The sequence below is a fragment of the Haemorhous mexicanus genome, chromosome 5 (assembly GCF_027477595.1).
Source record: "Haemorhous mexicanus isolate bHaeMex1 chromosome 5, bHaeMex1.pri, whole genome shotgun sequence".
Taxonomy (NCBI): Eukaryota; Metazoa; Chordata; class Aves; order Passeriformes; family Fringillidae; genus Haemorhous; species Haemorhous mexicanus.
The window spans coordinates 43,150,127-43,175,017 of NC_082345.1; the positions used below are offsets into that span (position 1 = coordinate 43,150,127).

Genomic DNA, 24,891 nt, shown 5'->3' on the forward strand with positions numbered 1-24,891 from the left:
GTTGCCCTCCTGTCGGGTGGGGACGGAGCACTTTTACCTGGATCCCCCTGCATCCACCCCCATGCCAGGCCGGTGTCCCGGCAATTCAGCTCCCGCTCGGCAGCCGTCGCGCCCCAACGCTTCACATGGCGAAACCCTGGCTCCCGTCGGGGCTGGGCGAGGAGCGCGTTTCCAGGCGCGGATCGGGACTCTCCTCACCTGGCCCCGCGCCCCTCGCTTCTGTGAGGGTCTCGCGTCCCCCCGGCCCCGCCGCTCCCGGCCCGCTCCCCGCCGGAGCCGCTCACCGGCGCAGCGCAGGCCCTGCGAGAGGACGAAGCGGCAGCACAGGTCGCACCACGCTCCCGCCGCAGCCGGCCCGAAGCGGTGCGGGGGCTCCGGCGGCGGCGGCGCCTCGAAGATGGTGCGGACGTGGCGGGGCCGCGGCGGCGCCGGGCGGCGGCGGCCGCCGAGCGCGGGGCCCGGGCGGGCGGCGGGCGCGTCCGGCGGCGGGAGCGGCGGCTGCGGGGGCCCCGCCCGGCCCCGCCGAGGCTTCTCCCGCCGGTCCCGCGCGGCCGCCGCCATGCGGAGCGGGCCCGCCGCCGCCTCTGCCCGCCTCACGCACACGGCACCCGCGGGCGAGGGGAGCGCGGAGGCGGCGGGGGCGAAGGAGGCGCTGCACCGCTCCGCGTCCTCCCCGCGACCTTCCGAGTCCTGCCGCCGGTCCGCCGCCCCGCGCCCGGCAGGCACAAACTCCGCATCCGTCGGCACAAACGCGCTCCGGGATGCTGCGGCAGCCCCGGGCACTGGGGGAGCTGACAAGAGCTGGTGATGCGCTTCAATAAGTTCCCATTAAAATGATCTGCCTCAGTTCCCTAAAGCAGCTTCTGGGGGAAATACTTCCCAGGGCTGGGTAGAGCTGCCATAACCCACACCTGGATGGGGAGGCTGTGGCGGCGGGGGTAGTCAGAGCTTGCCTTCAACACTTGTGTGAGCTCCAGGAGTACAACGTTGAAGAACTGCGTCGTGCCCGTTTGCAGCACGCCAGCAGCCCAGCCTGCCGCTGCCGGCCTTACTTGCCCACAGGCAGCAAAGTTCTCCAAAAGATGTGTACCTACAGCTACTGCTGCCTGAGCTAGCATCAGTGACAAGACAGCAAATTCCACCGAGGGATACTACCCCTACCACATTTTTTGGTGACTGATGAAAAAATAAAGCTGTTTAGGGCACAGAAAAATAGAAGGTCGGGAAGCCTTGCCAATGGCAGAATCAGTCACAAGAGCTCCCACCAGTTAACCTGTTCCTATAAATCCTCTTCAAACGGTATTGCTGTTCCCAGTACAATCTGTTCTGGCACTTGCCTCTCTTTACCATTAGAAAGGTTTTTCCAAAGTTGTAGGCTGGATTTTTTTTTTGTTTTAATAACAGTTTATATTAGTAATATATAACACTTCCACCACAGTCACAGTGAATGCTGATCTTCTGGAACAGCCTGTAGATTACCAAAGCCTTTTACTTCCCCCTTCTTCCAGTACTCCCTTCTTTCAGCCAGCAATTCCCATTTTTCCCAGCTCTGCTCAGGACTATCCAGAACTGTTCTACAATTCTACAGTGATTGACTACATTAGAACTGATTTGAGTTCTACCAGTGAGTAGAGACTAGGAATTTTACCACCATTAAAAGAATTAACGTAGTTCAGAACACATACCAACCAAGAAGTTAAAAAAAATTAGAAGAATTAGTGGGTCTACCATATTGCCTATGCTAGTGATTCTGTTGTGCAGCGCACATTTTCTGAACAGCTGGATAATGCAAACTGAGCTGCAATTTGCAACTGCATGTTTCAGGCTCTCTACTGTGCTTACAAGAAAATAAATCTGGTAAGGAAATCCTGAAATTAACAGAAAATTAAATTATGAAAAGGCAGAAGTACACACTGCACAATAAGTGGCTGATGATGTATTTATGCCATTAAGCTGTTCACTCATGCACTTTCACAATTCATATGAAGACAGGTTTGTTCAAGTAACAGATAATTAATATATTCAGCTAAACCCCCCAAACCAGTAAACCAGCTTCAGGAAGAAGAACCATATATTACTTTCTATTACTTATTTTGGCAAATGAATAGCAAGATTCATAGCATCAGGACACTTAGTTTGAGCAAAAAGTTGATGGTACAACACTATGCTTTGACTTGAAAAATTATTTGCTTCATAATAATGTAATCAGAAGATTATGAACTGATTACTTCAAGTTCCTTAGCTACACCTTTGTTAAAATTGCTTTAGAAAAAGAAATTTTAACACAATTAAGATTACTGATGTATTCAGCAAGACTAAAGCCAGCAATGTTTAAAATGAACATAAAATATAACAAAAAATTTTCAAACATACAAAAAAATGCTGCACATATTTCAACATACAGACTATACTTTTACTACAATTAACTTTCTTTTTCAGACTGCTTCAGTATAAGGAAGTTGAAAATTATATATTCCACCTAGCATTTGATTTCTTTCAATATTAAGAACTTTGAAACAACAAAGTGTTATAACGTTGGAAACAAAATACAGTTTATGCACATCTAGAGAGCCAAATTTTTTTAACATTAATTCATGTGTTTTATTGATACTCAGTGAGACAGTGGATGTGAATGAACAAATGTACAAGCAGGCATTAAAACATTCCAGTTAGACATAATTCCAGTATTTTAAAACTGTTAAGAATGCCAAAGAAAGATGTGTGATAAACTTTTGCACTCCTTTTGCATAGCTAGATTTTTTTTTTGGGTGACAAAGACAGAAGCTGCTCACATGAGTGTAAAAATGTTTGAATCCCCTTTTTTGATTCTCACCAAGAGCATTGGAATGCAAGTCTTGGACATCAAGGCAAGTGTATTTCCTTTTCTTTTAAATGACACACTCATTTATAAATTTATTAAGTTTCTCTCCAAATATTTTCTAAAAAGGAAATGAAAATGTTTTATGTTCTGACCTGGACAGATAAACAGGGAATAAGCATCACAAAACCAGATGCTATCACTGGTCAATGTTGTTTAGTTTACACCTAAATGTTCCACCAGTAATTATGGAAAATTCTAAATATAGTTGGTCCAGCTCTCACAGGTGTAATGCAGCAATGAAAAGTGTTACTGGACACCATTGAACATCCATGGCCAGGTTTCCACAAAGAAGGAATGAGTTCTGTAATAGTTGCATGCTCATCTGAAACAAGTATGTACATCTGGAGTATCCAAACAAATGGATGTTTCCAAAATTTTTTTATTTCCTGTTCTCTTTCTCCTATGCATTTTGGAGCAGAATGTTTCACTTTGCATCTCTGCATCCCAATCATGTAGCACTGAAAGTAGTAAGTATTGATGCTGGAAAATAAATATAGTCTTACTAAATTTTCCATCAAAGTTTGGTACCTAAGCTGTAAGGCAGCAGTGGGAGTGGTCCCTATTCAAATCTAGACTGGTACCTTATTTTCCCCTATTCAGTTACTACTGAGGTGTGATACTATTCAGCCTACTGACTGACCACAAACTCTTCTCATACCAAATTTTTAACCTTTTTAAAAAATTATACCTGCAAATAAGATTAAGAAGAAGTTGCTCTAGGTACCCACTGTTGTGGTGAGTAACAAGATTTCAGGGAAAGTCTGAAAATGCTGTACTCCAAAAAATGAATTTTTACATTCATTCTGACAAGCTGGAGTGCAAAACTTCCATATACTAAGCAGTCAAATGATTACAGACAACATGGCACCAAATATTTAGAGAACTTAAAAAAATATTGTGAATTTGCTTCCTCAAGTAAAACTAACAATTTGAATGTGAAGGAAAGAGAAATGCATTTCTGTTCTGTCCTATCTGCACTCTTAGTCCCTATTCACACTCATTTAAAAACATCTCATTTAAAACATTCATCATGTTCTGTGATGATCAAAGCCATTCAGCTAGACTCCTACATAATAGTGGTTGTTGAAGGATATCCAAAATACCCTTTATACAATGATGTTTTGGAGTACTGCAAGTCCTCTCAATGAAGACTAAATTGCATTCTGAAAAAAAGGGCAAAATTCAAAGCAGAAAAATGTCAATTTCATCAACAATACTTTTCCCTTTAGGACTCCTCAGAGATCCTCCAAGGGGCTCAATTCCCTGCCAGAAATTATTCTATCCTAAAAGCGACCAAGAAAAGATATATTTCTTTTGTATTTACATATTATACATATTTACATTTTCTTCATATTACAGTTGCTGAAAGAAAAAAAAAAAAAATCCTGGATACAGGTTTATTATCTGCTTTCAACTGTCCCAACAGTACTTTTTTCCCTTTGAAAAAATTTACAAGTCCTCTTCGGGTCCTTTGGAAGCTAGATACAGTCCACGTTCCGCAGGCCACCATCCATAGTCAAGGCACCAAATCTAAAGCAGAAAACCAGTATATTTTTAGGTGGTTGACTAGACTATAGAATCAATCTCGAATTTGTTTATGAGGTTTTCCTTTCCCTTGCTACATGCCAACAGAGGCATTTGTACCCAACTTTTTGTATCTGCAAAGAAGATGGAAGACAAGAAGTTTTGCTGCAAGTATGGGACTTCGAGTGGGGAAAAAAACAAAACTAATTCAGCTTGAAGCTGAAGTCCACTCTACCAGCAATTTACCCTGGAACTTTCAGGAGATACTTATTTTTATATACTTTCTCATCTTCATAGGAAAAAAAAATCAAAATCAGTCTGTATGTGATAATGACAATACCCTCTCAGGATTGTAAGAAACATGTTTGCCTCTTCACTTTATTTAAGCAATCTGAAAACTGCAAAATCATTAATTCAGATTGGTGTAATTCCATGGCTGTCAAAAATAACATCTAAATGGGAGGAATTACAAGACATCATTGCATTGCTGCAACATTATTGTGTTTAAATTCAGAACTATATTACTATATTTATATTTTATTTCTATATTATTTTATTATATTTAAATATTTATAGCTAAACCAAAGTAACATGAAACAAAAATGCCACAAAAATTGCTGTAAGATCATTCTGACACAGCCATGTTCCAAGGTTTTAAGTAATTATTTTTTTGTTATACCTCATTTGAACAGCTCAAAATATATTTACAATTAAAGACATTAAAGAATTGTTCCCCTAGTTTAAATTCTGGATCTAAATGTACCAAATTAAGGCTGCCCCTAGTTTCAGCCCCAAAAAGGAAAACAACTGCTTGCCTTTCCAAAATGTGATTGTTTTCAGCCAGCTCTTTAACAACACCTTCCATTTCCTCCTTTAGTTTCTTCATCCTATAGTAACAAGAAGCAAAAGAAAGATTAAAGTTTTTACTGGGATAGGTACCTGCTCTGATCACTCACTACCACAGTTTTCAGCAACTTGCCATTATATACAAAATAAGGGACAGGTAAGTTGTTTATTTACAAAGAGACAAATAATAGTGCTATCCCCCACTCACTTCCTAATCTGTGCCACTGCTATAGCAATCTAGAATTCTTGATCTTTATACAACAATCACTAAGTGATTTAATTTTCTTTTCAATTTCCCTGTATAGCAAGCATACAGTATTACATCTATCCCATTACAAATTCTCACCCAAGAGTCATTTCTACTAATGTGTTTGAGCTTGGATAGACTGTATTCATCGTGTGTTTCATCCCACTGGAAGCTGCAAACATTTTCTGTGGCAGGGCATCTTGTAACTGTAATAGATAAAAAGGAAATTTAAGTTACAATAGAAGTTGTCATGTATATCTTGATGCCCACCTTAAAATCCTTTTTAAAATTCTCTGTTGCTGTGATATCTCATAAATTCATTACAGTACTAAGGTGGCTGATATGCTCCAAGATGAGATCATCACAGCAAGTTTTGTATTGACATGACAAATAATTCCCTGGTTTGTTCCATCTTCTTATCTAATACTTTCATATTAACTCTGGAAAGGAAAATTATCTATTTGTTATGTCTGTAGACATCCTAGGGCAGCAGGATCCTAATCAATGGATTTGTATTTTAGTGGAACTAAAATACAAATAACAAGTAATATGCTGCTGTCCACCATTCCTAAACTGATTTTACAATTAGCCAGGGCTTTTTGTTCATTTATATTTCCTTTCTAAAAAATAATAATTTCACTACATGAAAATGCTCTTATTCTCTCAGTTCTGAGGTAATTCTGATAAGTCTGCACCCTGCAGTCACCATCCAAATCATTAGTTTAACATCCTTAAGTATGTATCCCATAATCAAGAGTATGGAAGCAGCATTTTTATACTTCATAAGAGAATTAGGATAATGTTCTAGGTCCTCTGAAAATATTATGGTAACAGTTGCACAGAACACTTCTCAATGAACTCACATCCATTTGCAATGATTTTTTTTTTGAGGGGGAATTGCTAACAATACCAAGAAACTCCCAAATCATCCAAACCCAAAAACTTCACCAAAAAACCCCCATGCAAATTAAAAAAAAAAAAACAACACCACCCCAAACCAAATTAGCCCCACCTAATTCCAAAATCATGTTACAATTCACAAAATCACATTATTCAGTTACTAAAAAAAATAACACCATCCTGCAGCCCACACTGACATGGCAATAAAGCTACTGCAGACCACAGCACCCACAAAGGCCTGTATTTAAATACAACTGCATTAATGTAAGACTCACTCCTAGCAACACTATTGACATGAAAATTTGTGGAAGTCTTAACTATGCAAATGCTTCCCATAATTTTGAAGCATTCTACCTCATTTATATAATCCTGGTATTTGGACACCTCTTCTTCAATACCAAAACACTGGTTGGTGAGAGCCAGTAATTGCTTCCTTGTGTGAAGCATTTTCCTAAAAGAAAAAGAGTTTTCTTTAAGAGCTGCTTATATAAAAGTGGTGCAATGCACATTACCAAATATTAAAGAAATCAATAGCTTGCCTTGTCCAGTCTTCAGCTTTGTCCAAAAATGTTTCATACTTGCTGACACATTCATCTTTGAAAAGAGCTATGGCTTTTGTAGCATGCAAATACAGCTTCTGCCTGCAACAGAAAAATAACCCAACCAGTCATACTGCTTTCAAAACCCCATTCCTCTAACTTTCTGAAATTTGGAGAAAGGTTTGTGGACTTAAAATCTGTGCAGCCACCTTTATTCAGGCTGTTGTAATGTGTAAGAACTCAACATTCTAGAGGAACTGACAATTTATGTTTCAAAAATATATCCTAGCAGGGAAGAAGAAAATTATTTGAAGCACTTAGTTTGTATTTGTATTCATATCTGTATATGAATAAATGGTCAAACGTCTTCCTTGAGTCAGCTGGTATATTTCAGAATTCTAAATTGAAAGGACAAAAGTCCTAATTATTTCACATCTGCCTACTGCAGATACTTGGAACTTCTAGCATATATGAATAATCCTTTGCATTGAGTAACATACATGCAAGAAAAAGAACAGGAGTTTTGTGTCAGCCTAATTTTATGACAAGAGGAAAAAGAAAAAAGCAGAAAAGGAAAAGAAAGGAAAACAAAACCCAATTCTTGTTAGTGTGGCAGACAGTAGTCCCAGGGTAATTGCCTCACCATACTATGCATTGCACCAGTAAGGGTAAGGGATACTGGAACACTACAGACCAACACCTACTTCAGGTATTTTGTTAAGTCTTGCATAACACGTATTGATACTTAAATTGTAGCTAGAGTGTAGCTGGACTGTCATCAGGAATGCATACCTATCATTCGACCAGAAAAATAAAATTCCAATTGAGTGCTGCTCCCTTATCTCCCTAGAGATAAGTATTAAAAAGGCCAGCTTCTGCTGATAATAGCACAGTCCTTAACAAAAGCCACTGCCTCTTCCCTGTGGGGTGAGCCAAGTATAAAAAAGATGGACTTAGAACCTCAAACCTGCACAGTCCCAGGGAGATATCTGTGGTAGAAAATATACCAGTATTCAAGCCAGTATTCAGTATACCAGTATTCATTTTATGAAAATGAAGCATACTTTTTTGAAGTTTATCATACACTTAGACAAGGACATGTAGTAGAAAACCCTCTCCTCTGCTTGGCAGTTATCCAGTTTAGCTTTCACTACAGGAAAATAAAGTGGCAAGGTTGTGCCACCGCATGACAGCTTTCTATATGTAATTGTCAGTGAAGCCACATGCATGGTAGGAAGAGCAAGACTTTTTAGAAAATTATGTAAGTGGTGTCTAAATTCATGCAGCATTTAGCAAAGTCTAGGGAACCATGCAACTGACCAGCCACTGGGAGAATAATTTATTTACTTAAACATAAGCATCTAGCATCATTTGAGATAGAATCTTATAATGGTTTGGGTTGGAAGGGACCATAAAAATCATCTAGTTGAAACACCCCTGTCACAGAGCACTGCCAGGTATAGGGCAGCTGCAACTTCTCTAGGCAACCTGTTCCAGTGTTTCATCGCCTTCACAGCACAGAACTTCAATGAACCCAACCTAAATTTCCCCTCTTTCAGCCTGAAGCCATTTTTCCTTGTCCTATCACTGCAGATCCTGATGAAGAGTGGCTCACTGGCTTCCCTGTAGGCCCCCCTTCAGCTACTGGATGGCCACTAGGAGGACTCCATGCAACCTTCTCTTCTCCAGCAAAGATATCCTGCTCTGCTTCTGACTACCTGTCCATCTGACAGGTTTCCCATTTGACTTGTGTCCTACCTCCCAGTCTCAGAGCATGTCTCAGACATTTTAAGGCAACTTAAATGGCATTAGCCATCTGCATACGAGGAACTGAATAAATCCTGAGACAAGTACAGCAGTATAAAATCAGTGGAGACTTTGGGAGTTTAGAGACCCAAGTTACACACAGATGCTTAATGTGAACACCTTGCATGAGTGACAATCTTAAGCAAGCATGGAGAATGGCATTAAAATTAATTCTGTGTGCTGTATTTCCTGTAAGATTAAATCATTCTAGAATTTCATTCAGCTAGTCCATATTTTACTCATCTGTAGAAAATTATCTCCACCTTAGCTACAAAGTGATTTTGATCTTACTCAGGGCTTTTCCCTACCTGAAAAAAAGAAGGAAGAAGTGAACTTCCTACAAAACAGTTATACCCAAATAACAATCAGGTATTTTCCTTTTAGAAGGCCTATCAGTGAAAACACTTTACAGCCAGAAAGCACTTCATTATCATACACTAGTACCCCTATGTATTTAAAATTTTTTAAAGAAATTTTTTGCAAAGCAATCCTAAAGAGGTTACAATTTACAATAAAATTATTAGAATGGGTTATTGGCAAGAGCATCTGGAGGACCTGAAGGCAATCATGGTAGTTCCTGAAGGCAACTTCAAAACTTACTTGTCAAACTTGTGTATTTGTTCTTCATTATAAGGAAGCCCTAGGATCAGAGCAGATGACAAACATTACCAATCTAACTCTGCTAGTTGTATTTATGCAAAACTCTACTAAGTTTACCCATTTCCTACACAGTTTCCTTCTTTTTAGAGGTCAAAGTGGTCATACACTTTTTTCCTCCTCTCTAGTCTTGCAACTCAAATTTATGCCACTGATAGTGATGTTTCATTCATAAGAGCTTTAGCATGGTATCACACTAAGGACCTACAGACATATGCACTGTGGCTAACTGTCCACACATACCATTAATACCCTAGTCAAACTAAGACTGACCCGTCCTTTGCATTACATTCTATGTTAAAAGTGAATCAAATAAATTACTTACTTCGTTCTGCTTTGTCTTTTTTGAACTGATAGTAGATGTCTGTGATGGAAGACAGCAGAGCCTGCAACCTTTCTGGACTAGAGTGACAAAAGAAAGAAAATTAGATGTTTTATACAAACTCAAGTACCTATTAATGAACTTTGTGAACTACAATGCAGAATTCAATACATTAGAACAGTAAGTAGTTACTCACTTTCTGTCTTTTGGATGCATGCCTTCCTGATTTGCCCAGGTGTCAGCCAGTAAACCACCAGAAGAAAGTTTGGTTTTGATATCTTGCAGACTAGTTTCTATGCTGCCCTGAGAGCTGGAGAGCTACATAAGAGCAAGAAGGTTCAATCTTATCACCAGATAAAATGAAAAATTATTACTTGAGCACATTACTCGATTATTACTTGAGCACATTAATACTACAAACCTGTTTGTTTCACTGATCTCCATTAAAGAAATATGTCCAATTATCTGCCTAGGCTTAGCTGAAGCAGATTAAGCAAGGTATCACTAAAGAAAGAATCATATTTGATGCTGGCATTTCTGTTAGTTAAAATTTACTTTCTTTCAACAATAACTTCCACCCATTCATAAATCCCTTATTTACTTCTATTTACTTTACCCTTATTCTTCTGGTTTATTATGAATTCATATAATAACTATACACATGGTTCATACCTTCCTTTCTCTGCAGTTCATACAACCTTTAAAATAAAAATGCACTAATAATCTTTTCCTTTTAGAATGGAGAACTTTTTATCTCCTCCCAGTGTATTAAGTTATTTTCAATTTTTCCTTTCATGTCTGGAAACATGACGCATATTTCAAAGCAGATCACTTTGGAGTGTGTTTGTGAATGTAACATTTTAGAAAGCCAACAAAGTAGTCAATAATTCCTTAAGGAAAGGAAAAAATGGAAAAGAAAAAATAGCAAAGCAAAATATATTTCAGGGTTATAATTCTTGAGTGTTTTAGAAAATAGGAATTTATTTTCAGGAACCCATCTTCCCTACACTGAGTTAATATAAAAGGATCTGCTCTGTTTTCAGAAAGATATTCACATTAGTATGGACATCTTAACAATCGATCTAGAAGCTACATTGAAATTTCAGAGTTGCTATTCACAGAAGCCTGTGTTATCATGCATTTGGCTTTTTCTGTCAAAACACCATTTTCAGAATGACAGGGTAACTTTGTCAGACACTTACACGCAATAGTTTTGTGTGTATCTCTGAAATTTCATCCACTTCTGATGCTTCCAAGTTGATCTGCATCAAATTTTCGTATCTGTCCAGCAAAAGAAGGCAGTTGAAAAAAAAAATAAACAAGCAGTGAATATACTCAAAGTATTTCTTGAATCCAGATCATAACAATAACTGCCTCTTCCTGTATACGAAATACAGTCTCTGTCAAGCAACAACCATGAAACTGACAAAGTTAAGAGGCCACTAACAATGGAAAGATTTTAGATTTAAAAAAACATTCCTTGATTTTTTCCTACACTGGAACTGTTAAAATAAAGTTGAAATTTCCATTCCTGAATTCTTTATTCTAGTTTTATTACTTGTACTCGACAGGCAGTGGAAGACTATTTCCTTTCATCAAGTAATTTTTTAAATCTTATCAAACTAAAGGTACTTAAAGTAGTCATTAACACACTAATACTTCAATGTAACAAAATGCTTTTCTGAGAAAACTTACTGGGTTAAAAGCTTAAAGGCTGGGATAGTAGGACCATGTGTTCATACTGATACTTTCCATATGACCATAGCTCAAGTGCCAATAAATTATTCAGGACAATATTTTTTCTCTTGAGTCTCATGTACATTTTAGTTTAAAAAACAATCACAAACACCTCAACTGCTTTCAAAAAACACATGCTTCACTCAAGTTCAATGCTTTATTTACCTTTTCAAATAAAGACTTTGCATTGTCATGCTTTGAAGCACAGCCTTAAAAAGGAAGGACAAACAAGAGGACATGTCCTTTAGAAGACTTTTATGGAGTTAGCAAAGTCAAACAAACTGAAAATCCCGCCCCTTTGTAAGAGGCCAAAAGACCATGTGCAAACACAGAAAATTTCTGTTCACATGAGAACTACTCCAGTTAGCAAACGAATGTAATTTTTTTTCAAACTACTGCTGAGGTACTCTTGAGCACAACACAGTCACAAAACAGAAGTGACAGTGGTTTCTTCTGAATGCAGGCAGAAACTATCTGAACCAAACATAGAATGAACAAGATCTAGTCCTACCAACTAGTGCAAATGGGCTTGAAGAGGAGTTTGGGTTCTTGCCCTGATGATTTGTATCTAGGCTGCACAGGTGTTATCTCACAAGTTACCAACTTCACTATTTCACTGTTGCGGTTTTTTTGGTGTTTTTGAAGCCAATACAGACACACATGGGTTTTAAGGTAGGTTTGGGACACACAGAGCAAATCTGTCAAACCCTTCAGCATCCACAATTACTACTACAAGGTGTTCAATCTGCACAGGTATAGCAGCTCCAACAGGTTTAAGTCTAATTCTTAAGTCTACTCTGCAAACCCAGTGGTTCTACATGTGTGTGTAATCACCTTGTGGGTATCTGCATTTTCAGAGCAGCCTGGTGAGAAATTCAGAAAATCCCAGGACTAAGAGAGCACTTGGGAAAGACTGGCAGTAGGTTGAACAGGAAAACTACCACCCATAGAGGAATGCTAAGAAGAGGTGCTATTTAAAGTTCCTATCACATTGCCTAAGAAAAACACCTTCCTGGGAAGGGACCAAGGGGGGCTGGGCTTGGTTATTTGGGGTTTTTTTTTGCAGCTGCTCTGTGTTGTATTTCAACAAGGAAATTCCTTGCACACGGAAAATGCTACAGTCTTAAAACTGTCTAAGGGGCAGTATTTGAAGTCATATGCAACCAAACGCAGCAGCAAAAGCACTAATGAAAGCAAAGCTACTTGGTTCTTTATCCAAGCTTTACTATAGCTTCTAGAGTCAAAAAGAGCAAATGAGCTGAGTCAGAGAAGGAGAAAAAGAACACACACAGTTACCAGTAATTAGTAATTCCCTGTTCTTATTAAGTTTTAAGCAGCAAAATTAATACTCTAACTCAAGTAACATATATGACTAAATCTGCTTAAGTCAGTGCCATCAGAAAATCCATGCTGACTCAAATTTAATTTTTATATGCAAAAACACTGCAAATAATCATAACTTATAATACTGTTGTCATTAAAAATGATAATGAAGAATCAATGTGTATGGTGTAGTGCTTCTACTCACATTTTCTCAGCTTTCTCAATGTTTCTGCTGCAGAAATCCAGCCTGATGACAATCTCTGCCTTTTTATGAACGATTTCGTTGTAATCATCCTTGATTATTTCACTAAAAAAGTGAAGCATTAGTCGATAATGTATAAAGTAATGAATAAAAGTATTCAAGTGCCATCCTACCAGCAATCAGTACTACAGTAATCTTCCTGCAGCAATAATTGCCAGGAGAAATTGTTTTCAGTTAGAGATGCATTAACATAATCCTCATTTAAAAATACCTTGTGCAAGCTGTTCCATCTGCACGTTACCAAAAGTTAGACTTAAATTATACACAAAGTAAAGTAAAAAGAAAGTAAATTTGCAAACACTTTAATTACTAAAAAAAAAAAATTTTTTTTCCCTAATGACAGGAAAAAGGGAGAAATTCAGCCTATCCTTACTCAAGGATAAACAAAACTTCCCAAGATATCAAGAGATTACAGAATTATGTATTAATAATCAAGGCATATCTCAATTTAAAAAAAAAGCACAATGAAATGCAGTCAATTGCTTACATTAGCCATCGAACTCCTTTTCGCATCAGCTCCTGGTAAAGTAGCAAAGAACTGGCAACTCTACAGGCATAGCATACAATACCTGTCACTGCCTGGAGGAAAAAAACCCAGCATAAGTACTGATCTGGCATTTTCTTAACAATTACTTCAAGACAATACATCACAACAAAGCAACACAGATTAATAAAAGTAAGCAACATGAGGATGGCAGTTTAAAATGTGCAACTAGGCCTAAGCTTTAACCAGGCAACAACCAAACAGCCATTATGAAGGCAGAGCTAAACATGGGTTTTCCAGTTATGCTGAAGCACCTGTTAGGGATGAAAACAAATCTCACAAACAAAAATGATGCAACTTACTATTTCTGTCAAAGTTACAAGTACATTTCTTCAATATTTCAGGAATCAAGCACATACATTAAAAGTAACTTGCAAAAATTGACCCTTTTTTAAATTCTAAGGCTAGAGACTCTCTTAATTTACCCAATTCCACCTACAAGATTGCTATATTATTAAGAATTGAGAACAAAGTTTCAGATATTATAATTCACAATACTTTAAATAATTAGTATCAATTGCTGCTTTTCTGTCCATTAATTTTCAAGATTACCATGTCTGAATAAAAGGCTCCTCAGCAGTCAGTATTTCACATGTATAAGTGGTCGTCACAATGTCAAACAAGGCTGTGCATACATTCAGTAGTTTTAGAAAAACAACCAAAACAATGCAACATCCTTTACATGTCTCCCACAGATTCTGAAAGTCTCTAAGAGGCAACAGGAATTCCACCCTTCTGCAGAGTCCTACAGCCTCCTCTCTGTTGAGCAAGAGCTTTTTTTCTAATGTTAAATTTTGCAACATTAAAAGTTATGAAGCCTCTAACTCATTTCAGGACTACATAGTGTCAGGCTCCTTTCCCCACCAGCACTGAATTATACAGTAACAGAGCACTTTGAATTTAGAAGACTGGACTTTGGGTTTGGTTTAAAAAAAAAACCCCAAACCATATTTTGCATAGAAAAGTACAGCTTTAATATACTTTTAGATCCTTTGTTAATAAATATACTTCTATCAGTCAGTATCCTCATTAGCATTCTAAAATAGTTTTATTAACATTATTAATTTGAAAATTAAGTAGCTTTTATTTCAGTATCATTATCCAAGACAGATGTATTATTTAAAATGGTAATTACTCACTTTAGCCATACTGGCATCCCCATCCAAATCGTAACGTTGATGTACTTTAGGAAGTAAAACTGAAACATAAAACAAGTGTATGTATTTTATTATTTTTGAGAAGAGACTTCAAAAGTTCAGATTGTATTCCCTTCCCACCCTGTACACTGCTTTTATGCCTTTTAATATCACATTGTTCTCATGCACTCCTTTAAACCAGGCTTTGTCTTAACTGATTTAAATAACTTGGTATCTTTAGTAAATTGTCCTTCCTTTTCCAGACTCACTTCTGAACATGCTGCACAGCACAGAATTCATGCAGGTCTCCACTTGCAATCTCCATTGAGAAAGCCAACTGCTTGTCTATGTTCTTCAGCACCATGTTTGTCCACATAGGAGACCGCTCCCTTCTCATCACATGGCTGCTTATTTTCATTGAGGCTCTTAAGGGTAGCACTTCACCAACCTCAGGCAGCCCCTACCACCTGAATCTCCTTTGTTCTCACACTCACTGGCTCCTTCAGAAAGCTCTGTGACACACTATTAAAGCCCTGTTGATCCTTCCACAAAGAGCTCTCCTACTCTTCAGCACCTCTGCGGGAGTGCCAGCTGGCCAGAGCAGTCAGTATTTAGGACATACTGACAAAAGCAACACTGACCTCTCAACTGCAGCCATGTCCTCCTGCTCACCATTTATTAAAAAAGGGCTCTGGCATAGGACCCTCTAAAAGCCTCACAATGATAAATGGAAATTCAAAACCTTAATTTCTTTCTTTTCCCCCTGTTATGGTATTACCTTTTCTTCTGAGCAAATGTACATTGTAAAGACCTCCTCTGTTAACTGAAAGGCTAACCACATTCACAACAAATAAAAAAAAAAGTAGTAAAACTTGACTTTCCACTTAGTGAATAATGGAACAAAAGAACCAGCTTTGAGTTACTTCCTAAAATGTTTCTTTCTACTTGTTTAAAGTGTTATGCTTCAAAAAGGTTCATAACTCCACAAGCATCACTACATCTTAGCACACAAATGTCCAGGTTCAGAGGACTTGGAACATGACAAGCACCTACTGTTTCTATAAAAATGTTCTGGATACTCAGCAGCTTTGAAAAACATTGGACTGCATACTTAGAACTTCAGATATCAACAAAAGAAAACTTCCAACACTATTTTTAAGACATAACAGACATAAAACAATTATATTAAGTAACCCAAACTATTTACAAAAGATAGCTGTGAAAAAAGGGAAATTACTTTCATATACCTTCTTCATAGATTAATCCAACAATGTTCACAGCCTCCCTGCTTACTACAAAGATAGGATTCTCCTCTGTTGTTCTGGGGAAGTTCTGTGCTGATTTGACAGGCTCTAGTACTAAGCGCCGACCTTCATATATCAGTTCTTGATTCTGAGATGGTATTTTTGTCTGTTTGTAGACCAACTCATGAAATATAGCAGCTCTGTAATACAAATAATATAATCGGTAGCAGTTAGACTCACTATAATAGTTCAGCAATTCAGATTTTGTATTATTTAAATAAAAATTGCTTTTATTTCTGATTAATTAAGAACTGGGTTTACGCATAAAGCACCTGACTTTTAAGTAGAAAAACCAGTAGCATGGTGCCTAAGACCCCAGGTTGCTGTGTTACAAAATTAAAAGCTACTTCCTTGCAAAATATCAAACTTCCTTTCTAGCTCTGATGATCTGCCAAAGCACATCTGTCTAAACAAAATTGCTCTGGTCTGAAGGTCAGTAAAAACAGGCAACACTAAACGAGGGGAAGGAAGCCTACTTAAGTTTTCTAAGGCATATCCTTTTCTTGAAAGGAGATGGATGGCCTCTCCAAAAGCAAAGTCTGGTGTTTTACATGTCAAAAAATTAAATTCAGCCAGTAAGCTAACAGATAGCCAGATTATTTCCTAAAACAGCAGTGATAAGGAAGAGCAAAGACACTTTGGAATTTTATTTACAGCAATCAATAGATACAAGGATAAGAACTCATAATATCACCATACCTCTCCCCCCCAAAAAACCCCACCACAAAAGCCTACTACCAGAACAGCAACCAAAAACCAAACTAGCAAAACCTCCCACAAAGAAGAAAAACCTTCAGTACACTAATGGGAAGGACCAGTTTGCCTCCTGTGCAGCACTAGTACACTATTACTTCTCAATACTACAGCTAGTTTACAAATAATCACACATGTAAATAATAATAAAAATTATAAGCAAGATTTCTTTGCAAAAACAGTATTTGGGCTCTCTCAAAATAAAAGTGATGGGATAAAGAGAAAAATTGAAGTGGGCAGAACTGTATTTACACATTTGATGAAGTAACAGTACGTATCCGTGTATTAGAAATTAATACGTGCTCTGTATTATCTGTAACCCAGCAGGGAAAAGGTATTTGTTTGTACGTCTTACAGCTTTTAACGTCAGCACTTCATAAAGTGAACCCCATACAAATCAGGATCCTAAACTGTACCAATTACCACTTCAGAACACCTGTGAGAGTTTTACACCAGAGACAATGTATGCATTTTGTATGGTTGAGGACATTATTTTTACTTTTGGTCAACATGTTTCTATATGCACCATGACTATGCAGGAGAATTGCGCCCTTTTACTTCCTCAGATAAACCGCCAAGGAGAGGTTGCTGAATTTGCAACACTGGTGACATGAGGTCACAGGCTACTGAATTTGTAACTGGTGATTTGAGGTCACAGTGCTGTTAGTCTGAACAACAGTAAAGTAAAGCAACTAAGAGACAGAGAGCACTTACGTATTATAGTTGTGAATATAAACTTTGTGCAAGGTCATCTGCTGTAATGAAAAGATGTGGATTATTATTCGGTGCAGTATGTCACTCGTCTCTGCAAAAAACTGGTCAAATCCCCAGCATTTTTCCTGGTCTGCTTCAAGAATATTCGCAAGGACAGGTGTGAGTAGTACTTGCAGACCCCTAGAGGACACCAGGAAGAGATTAGACAACTTAGTTCTACTTGGAATGTTTTATCTTGCAACCAATCACAATAATTCATTTGACTTGTCTTGTGTATACACATCTATTATTCCTTAAAGAATACGTTAGTGCCTTTTTTCCTACACTGAGCAACAAAATGTTCAAGGGCAATGTCTATTGTTATTCATTAATACATATACTTAAAGTATTTTCTTTTCAGGCTTATCTATCAAGATTTTTTTTTGTATTTGAGAAATTTCAGTCACACTGCAAAAATCACATAAAATTTATTAAGTCTACATTGCAGAGCTGAGGCCACTTTCTACCATCCCAGTAGCATTTTACCCAGCTCACCCCACACACCACAGTGTATCATTTTGAAGGAAGCTATGGTCATTTAGGATTTGCTGGTGGTGATGCTTGTATGAGCACACTATGTTGCTTTCAATCAAAATCAGCTGGATTAGCAAAGACTCATTATTTAAACTGTCAACACTAAGACTTCATCCTGATTGAGATGGGGCTAAATAAGTACTCTGCACATGCAGCTTCAATGCTGCAAAAAAACCTGTGCTACCCATTGCCTTACAGTTGTTACTATTCTAGGAGAAAGGTCAGCTTAAATTTCTTGCATTTCTATCTTGAACACCTGAATGGTAAAGAACTTTATGGATCCCACCTGTGTGTTACCACGAACAACTTCTCCAAAATTTTAACATTATGTACACATCAAGCCTGAATCCAGCAGTAGAACTGGTAACATTCTGGAGCAAGCTGCAGCGGCTTGCAAGCACACTGCTGACTGCATTAGTGGTCAGTGGATGCTGTGCTCAAACTCACTTTTAGTACTAAACTTATAACACTGAATACTGTTTGAATACTACTTAAAAGGATTACTGTGAGCAGATGTTTAATGAGAAAAAATCTGCTTCCTTTATAATTTCAAGCAGTTCAATTGGACAGAATAAGCAGAGGAACAAATGAGCAGTATCACGAAAAACACATACAAATTGCAAATTCTGCACATTCTAAACTAATGAGTTCATATAAACCAGACTTTGACTCTACACCCCTTAAGGATGTACATATTTGGCTTTCAAAAAAGTTTGTTTCTACAGTCTCTTCATAGAACAATCTATTTCCTCCTTTATCATTAAAGGATTAGTAACTTTAAAGTACAGAAGAAGTCTCAGGAAGAAAAATGGGTAAATGGGTTATGGGAGGTGTTTTCAAAGTCACACCAAAATTAGATCTTCCATGGCTCTTCCTACTGAATATTACGGACACATGAAGCAAAAATATGATGATAAAATTGAAAAGATACAAGTATGTGCTAAAATGCACTGATGTGACCTTTTTCCTAGCAAAAAGTAAGCCTCTGAATTGTCTTTGCTTATCATTTCCTTCCTACTGCCTAATCTTTGTCATGTCTGAAGTCACACTCTTGCAAGAAATGAGGGCCATCAAAGTTATTGATTCTTCATTCCTGAGGGTGGAAAAAATGCAGTAACAGTATTTCTTCTCAAACCACATCAGATGTGCTCATTTGTAAATAAGCAATCATAAAACTATTTGGATAGGAAGAAAAAAACCACTTGATAACCAAATATTAGACTGTAGTGATGTACTGAAGAGTTCAAAGAAAAAACGGCATCAGATCTCTACTCCAAAGACACAATCCCAGAAAATAACTGGAAAAGCCCAATCAAGTGGCATTGAAACATTCTGTGAACATCTGTAAGTTGAAACTTACTTTGAAAGGCTACAAGAAACAGGCATCTCCCAACTCCATTCAATAGGTCCATTTTCTGCTTTCTGTACTCCAGAAATAGCACCAGAAGGCTTTCCAGTGATTATTTTATACCTGCAATACATTACAAAAATGATGGAAACTTCAACTACTACCTCTTATACATGCATAGATCAAGTAATTAATCCTCAAAGGGGCAGAAAAAACGCAAATTTAAATGACAGGCTGGCCTAAATTTGTAGATGGTGCAAAAATTAGGAAGCTTCACTTACAAGCTGACAGAGCAGTGCTAAAATAGTAAAGAACAAAAAGCTATGCTGGATAAGCAACTTTGTCTACCTCAGCATTGGGGAAAACTTCTGGAGATATTTCCAGCATACTGAAGGTAAACAAAGGTTTTCACACGAGTTAATTAACCAAAGTCAATGTAGTTCAATTTACACATTAACATGCTAACTTTAAGCATGTTCCACAGCAACAGAGAACATTTAGCCACCACAAAGTGGTTTGGGCATAGAGAAGGAACAGCCAGAAATCTGGACAAAATTTGGCATTGTTTAACTTTGTATTGCACAGGCAAGTATTTCTCAAATTTTTCATGAAACGAATGAGGATCAACGGACTTTTTGCAACAGAGTATTTCAGTTGTGCTTTCTTTTTCTGGAGGACAAGATTCATACAAAACATCTCTCAAGCAGCTACAACAAGAATTCTTATGTGAAAAAATCACAAGATGGAAAATTTCTTCAACTAAGAAAACTGGAGTCAGTTTTACACGGAGCATCAGAACAGAGATGGTATTGATGTGTTTGAGGTTCCAAGTACCACTTTGCTTTATTCTTATAATGAAACACAAAGAAAAACAAAATAGAACCAGACTAAGATGAAACAGGAATGGTCATATTATAGGCATATCTTCTGTTTTTCATCCAGGAGCCATCCCTGTTATCTGCAGCTGCAGTCCACAACCATACTACTCAAATGTCAGTCTCATTGGTAGTGCACTCATTTCAAGACTGCTGGGTAAGACCATCATTTAAAGGACAACAAAAATTTGCAGCACGGAAACCCCATTTCAGAATACCATAATTTCACCTGAGTATCCAAGTTACATAAATGGCACTGCAACAGACCAGCCTAGTGCCGTGCTGAAAGAAAGATGCGTGGAAAAACACCAGTATTTTGGGGGAGCTCAATTCAGGTCTTTCTCAATTTAAATGCTTCATTCAGATCTTAAGGTGCCACACAGTAAAATCCTTGTTGAAGCAGAATGTTTCCACTGATTTTGGCTAGGATAGAGTTAAGTTCTGTCATAGCAGTGACCAAAACAGTGTCAATAACATAGGCATGTTTCGCCATTGCTGAGCAGCACTTACACAGCATCATGGCCTCTTCTACTTTTCTAGTGCCCTACCAGCAAGTAGGCTGGGGGCAGGCAGTAAGTTTGAAGTGGATACAGGAGGACAGCTGACCCAAGGGATATTCCACACCATACTGCTCAGCAACAGAAGCTAAGGAAGAGGTGGGAAAGAATTTGCCAGGGTGACATTTTGTCAGGGACTGACTGCACATCAGTTGGCTGCTCGTGAGCAACTGGGGATTTTTCTGCATTACTTGTGTTCCTTGGTTTTGTTTCCCTTTGGGTTTAAGAGGCAAGGGCTGCTGTTTGTTGTGGAGTTTTTTTAACTTATTAAACTGTCTTTAACTCTATGAGTTTTTGCACTTTCACTCTTACAATTCTCTCCCACATCCCACTACAGAGAAGTGAGTGAAGAGCTGTGTAATGTTGAGCTGTCTGCTGGGGCTATACCACAACCAGAGAGTGTTTCTCCTTTAATATTTTCACTGTTTTAAAGTTTTTCTGTATGTGTGCAGGATTCCTTGGTAAAAAGCATTTCAAGGGCTGATTTAATTTACCAACAGAAAAAACTCTCCTTCTAAATTACCTACATCACTTCCTTGTTTCTACGAGGTCCTTCAAAAGGTCGGAAAGGCAAACTCCCCGTTGCAGCATGGTAAAAGGTCACCCCTATGCTCCACAGATCAACTGTTGCTCCATACTTTTTCTGATGCTCTTTTCTCAAAACTGCTCGCTCATACATATCAGGATGCTAAAGAGAAAAAAAAAGTTACAATTGCTTTATGAAGCTTTGTAAGAAAAAACCCAATCTATCCTTTCACAGCAAGGTAATTTGTCAATCTAAACTTTCAGTTCTTTAAAAAAGAAAAGCTTGCTTGTATCATAGAAGTTGCTTAAGCTATTCTGATAAACATCACTATATTCCTAGGTATGACTGTTGCTTTTATTAAAAAGTTTGCAAAATATATTTTGAAATTCAGCTGGAGAGTGACTACTAGTGCAAAAGACCACTAAAAAAGAGAAGAAACTCAGTATTCCTCCTGATGATTTTTAATCAACAGAAACCAAATGGAAAAAAGATCCATAGCAGAAGAGAGTATCAGCTGGGATTCACATGTGGGGAAACACGTCAGGAAGAAAAATCCTACTAAGATGCTTGTCTTGATACTTCTCTATCTGCCTCTCTTTGGTTAGCCAAGTTTTCATGTGAATCTTAACTACACCTAACATCATCCAAGTAGCTCAAACACAAACTAAAACACATCTACAGATATAAAGGCAAATATACTCATAACTAAAATATCATTGTTCCTCCTTTCACACAAGGCAACAGTTAAAGCTGGACCTGGAAATTATTTCAAGGCTGATGTATTTACACCAGCAGAAGATGGCATGACCCAAGGTGAAAAAGTCCAGTGGAAAGTTATAAAAACAATTGTAATACAAAGGTTTAAATACTAATTCCCACCAACCTGACCTTGACCTATTCAACTCTAATCATGAACAGCCTCAGGCTTCAAACATTTCTTCAAGAGAAAATTAAATCGTATGGTCTTACTAAATACTCTTCTGTGCCATAGAGAGAAACAAATTGTTCATCATCTTCAAGTTCTCTTGCTGCACCAAAATCTGTAAGTTTGTAAACAGACTGCCCATCTTCACCTATAACACGCATTATATTGCCTGGCTTGATGTCACGGTGCACTATTCCATTCTCACGGAGATGATTCATCCCAGCCACTTCAATTGAAAAAACAAATACAGAATTCATGTACACATTGTGACACACTCTGTGCAAACACGGAATTGTAACTGATGCTAGGAAGACATGCTTATGTTCTCATTGGGAAATGGGAATGAGAAGGGACACATAATTAATAGAAAGACCATGACCACAGATTGCTTTTTTTCCTTCCCAAACAGCTAAATTACAGCATTTCTTGCTCTCAGCATCTCTCCCAAAAAATAAATTTTATAGCAGGTAAACAAACACAGGTAAACCATAATATTTTTCTAATTAACTCTTCTGAAATTATCACTAGAAGTCTGTTCAATATGTGAAAAGTAATCTTGAAATAAAGAAAAAAAATACATCAATACTTTACACAGAAATAACTTCTTAATGCAGATACCTATACCAACATAAATATAAATATGTGATTCCATCTGACCATATTAATTTCTTCAAATAGCTGACAGTCATTTAAATTTGTCTCTTGCTTTTTCAAGATAAATAAAACAAGTATGAGATTGTTTCAGTCAACAAATTAGACCAAAGAGCTAAGTCTACATACCCACATCTCTCAAAACAATTAAGAACTCAGACTCTGGCAAACCAAAGGCATTAGACGGCTCCTCTAAAACTGTGTACAAACTCCCACATGGACAAAATTCCATAACTAGTACTTTGTGTCTAGTAGTTGTCTGAAAAAAAAACACAAAAAGAGATTAAGAATCTGACTATTGTGACACCAATGTCAGAAATTATCTATAATCACAAGACCTTACTTTCAAAATAGAAAAGTAAAACCTATAGTTATATCATAATTTCCATTCTGGTGATCTTCAAGAGAAGTGCAGGTGGATTTTTATATTGTTTCATGTATTCCAACTTGAAGAGGGGAAAATAACTAAGAAAACCTCAAGTTCTAGGCACTAGCAGGTTGACAGCAGCATTGACAGGTGGACAAACGAGAAACTACACACCATAAGTGCTGAGAACATCAACTGTCCTTCTTTAGTCTTTACTCATCTCATCATCTGGGTCATTTCAACTCATTGGTCTCAGTTTCAGTTTAGCTGCTCCAATTTATAGTATCATACTACTGTATAATAGTATTCTATGCCATCATTTTAGTTGGTTGAAAAGGAAAGCATAAAATTGTCAGGATTACTGAAACATCTTCCATGATAAACAGTTCCATTATTCAACTATTAAATATTAATACATGTAGATACCTTAAAAATCCTAATTCAAGATAAAACTTAGGACAGGTGGCTTTTTGAGATAAGATTTACTACCTGAGCCTACTCACTGAAGATATTTCACCTACTTAAAAGCAAGCATATTCTTTCTTACAGCAACAACAACAACAACAACAAAGAAGAAAGAAAATCAAAATATGGCGGTGGTTGGGTGGGAGTATTTGTATCATCATATATGCTACCTTTCTTTAAAAATGTAACTGTATACTTTATGGTTGTGGATAAAACAAAAATACAGTTACTGCAGTTACTTCCATACATCTCAGATCACAAACACAATTCATTACCTCTTCCTCAATGGCAAATAATTTGACAATGTTCTTATGATTTAGTTTCTTCAATACTTCAAACTCTCGCATCTGAACATCCACAGGACGAAGGAAACTTATACTGTTAAACACTTTGACAGCGTATAAATCTCCAGTTTTCTGTTGAAAACAAACAAACTACTAATCAAACAGAAGCAAAAAATTGTAAATGTACACATAGACATTATCCAAGCATTTTCAGATTTTCTTTGTACATGTGAGTATAAGCAGACTAGAAATATTGCAAAATACTACTTTGTGTTAAGGTGGAAATAAAGATTCTGCTAAAAAAATAAAATTGCTTTAGTTTAATATAGACTAGAAGCAAACAGACTCGCTGAATGGAAACTCATTAGGTCACAAAACCTAAGAGTTCTTAAAAAAAGAGAACTGTTAGTATAACAAAGGCTACACATTTAAAAATTACTCCTAAACTTAGCTGAAAAGTATTTTTTCCGCAAGAGTTACTTGCACTAATCAATGAGAGGCAGGCACATACTTTGCTTGCTTAAGTTAAAAGACAATTTCTGGTAGCTGAATGTTGCTCTCTCTTTCTTTACTGTTCTGTTTATACTGATAAACCAGTATTTTGTTTTTTTCAAAGGCAGTTTTGAGCACTACATGGCACTCATGTAAAATCCTGAAGCAGTTCAAACCCACATAATACGTGTCAGGAGAACAATCATGCACTTAATCAGATTTAAGTTCTCCAGAGGGACTTCAGGCAACAGCAGCACCAGCTGGAAGTGCAACTCCTGCCCCTCTCAGGGCAAAGCATCTTCCTGTGCCCACTCTAGGAAGATGCTTGCACTA

At 37.7% G+C, this 24,891-nt stretch overlaps 1 protein-coding gene across 2 annotated transcripts in view; it reads right to left on the reverse strand.

The window, feature by feature from the left end:
• Positions 1-1,907: 1,907 nt before the first annotated feature.
• The window catches only part of TBK1 (TANK binding kinase 1), a 28,096-nt gene continuing 5,112 nt past the window's right edge, over positions 1,908-24,891 (reverse strand). For both annotated transcript variants that reach the window (XM_059846977.1, XM_059846979.1), the window contains exons 3-21: positions 24,058-24,198; positions 23,080-23,209; positions 22,344-22,525; positions 21,376-21,536; positions 19,429-19,539; positions 17,496-17,675; positions 15,972-16,168; positions 14,728-14,786; positions 13,532-13,623; positions 12,988-13,089; positions 10,925-11,003; positions 9,919-10,040; positions 9,726-9,802; positions 9,344-9,383; positions 6,938-7,039; positions 6,753-6,849; positions 5,598-5,704; positions 5,221-5,292; positions 1,908-4,411 (exon numbers count right to left, since the gene is read on the reverse strand). In XM_059846977.1, the coding sequence (XP_059702960.1) occupies positions 4,360-4,411; positions 5,221-5,292; positions 5,598-5,704; positions 6,753-6,849; positions 6,938-7,039; positions 9,344-9,383; positions 9,726-9,802; positions 9,919-10,040; positions 10,925-11,003; positions 12,988-13,089; positions 13,532-13,623; positions 14,728-14,786; positions 15,972-16,168; positions 17,496-17,675; positions 19,429-19,539; positions 21,376-21,536; positions 22,344-22,525; positions 23,080-23,209; positions 24,058-24,198 (2,103 nt within the window). In that variant the 3' untranslated portion in view covers positions 1,908-4,359. The remainder of the gene's footprint in view (positions 4,412-5,220; positions 5,293-5,597; positions 5,705-6,752; positions 6,850-6,937; positions 7,040-9,343; positions 9,384-9,725; positions 9,803-9,918; positions 10,041-10,924; positions 11,004-12,987; positions 13,090-13,531; positions 13,624-14,727; positions 14,787-15,971; positions 16,169-17,495; positions 17,676-19,428; positions 19,540-21,375; positions 21,537-22,343; positions 22,526-23,079; positions 23,210-24,057; positions 24,199-24,891) is intronic.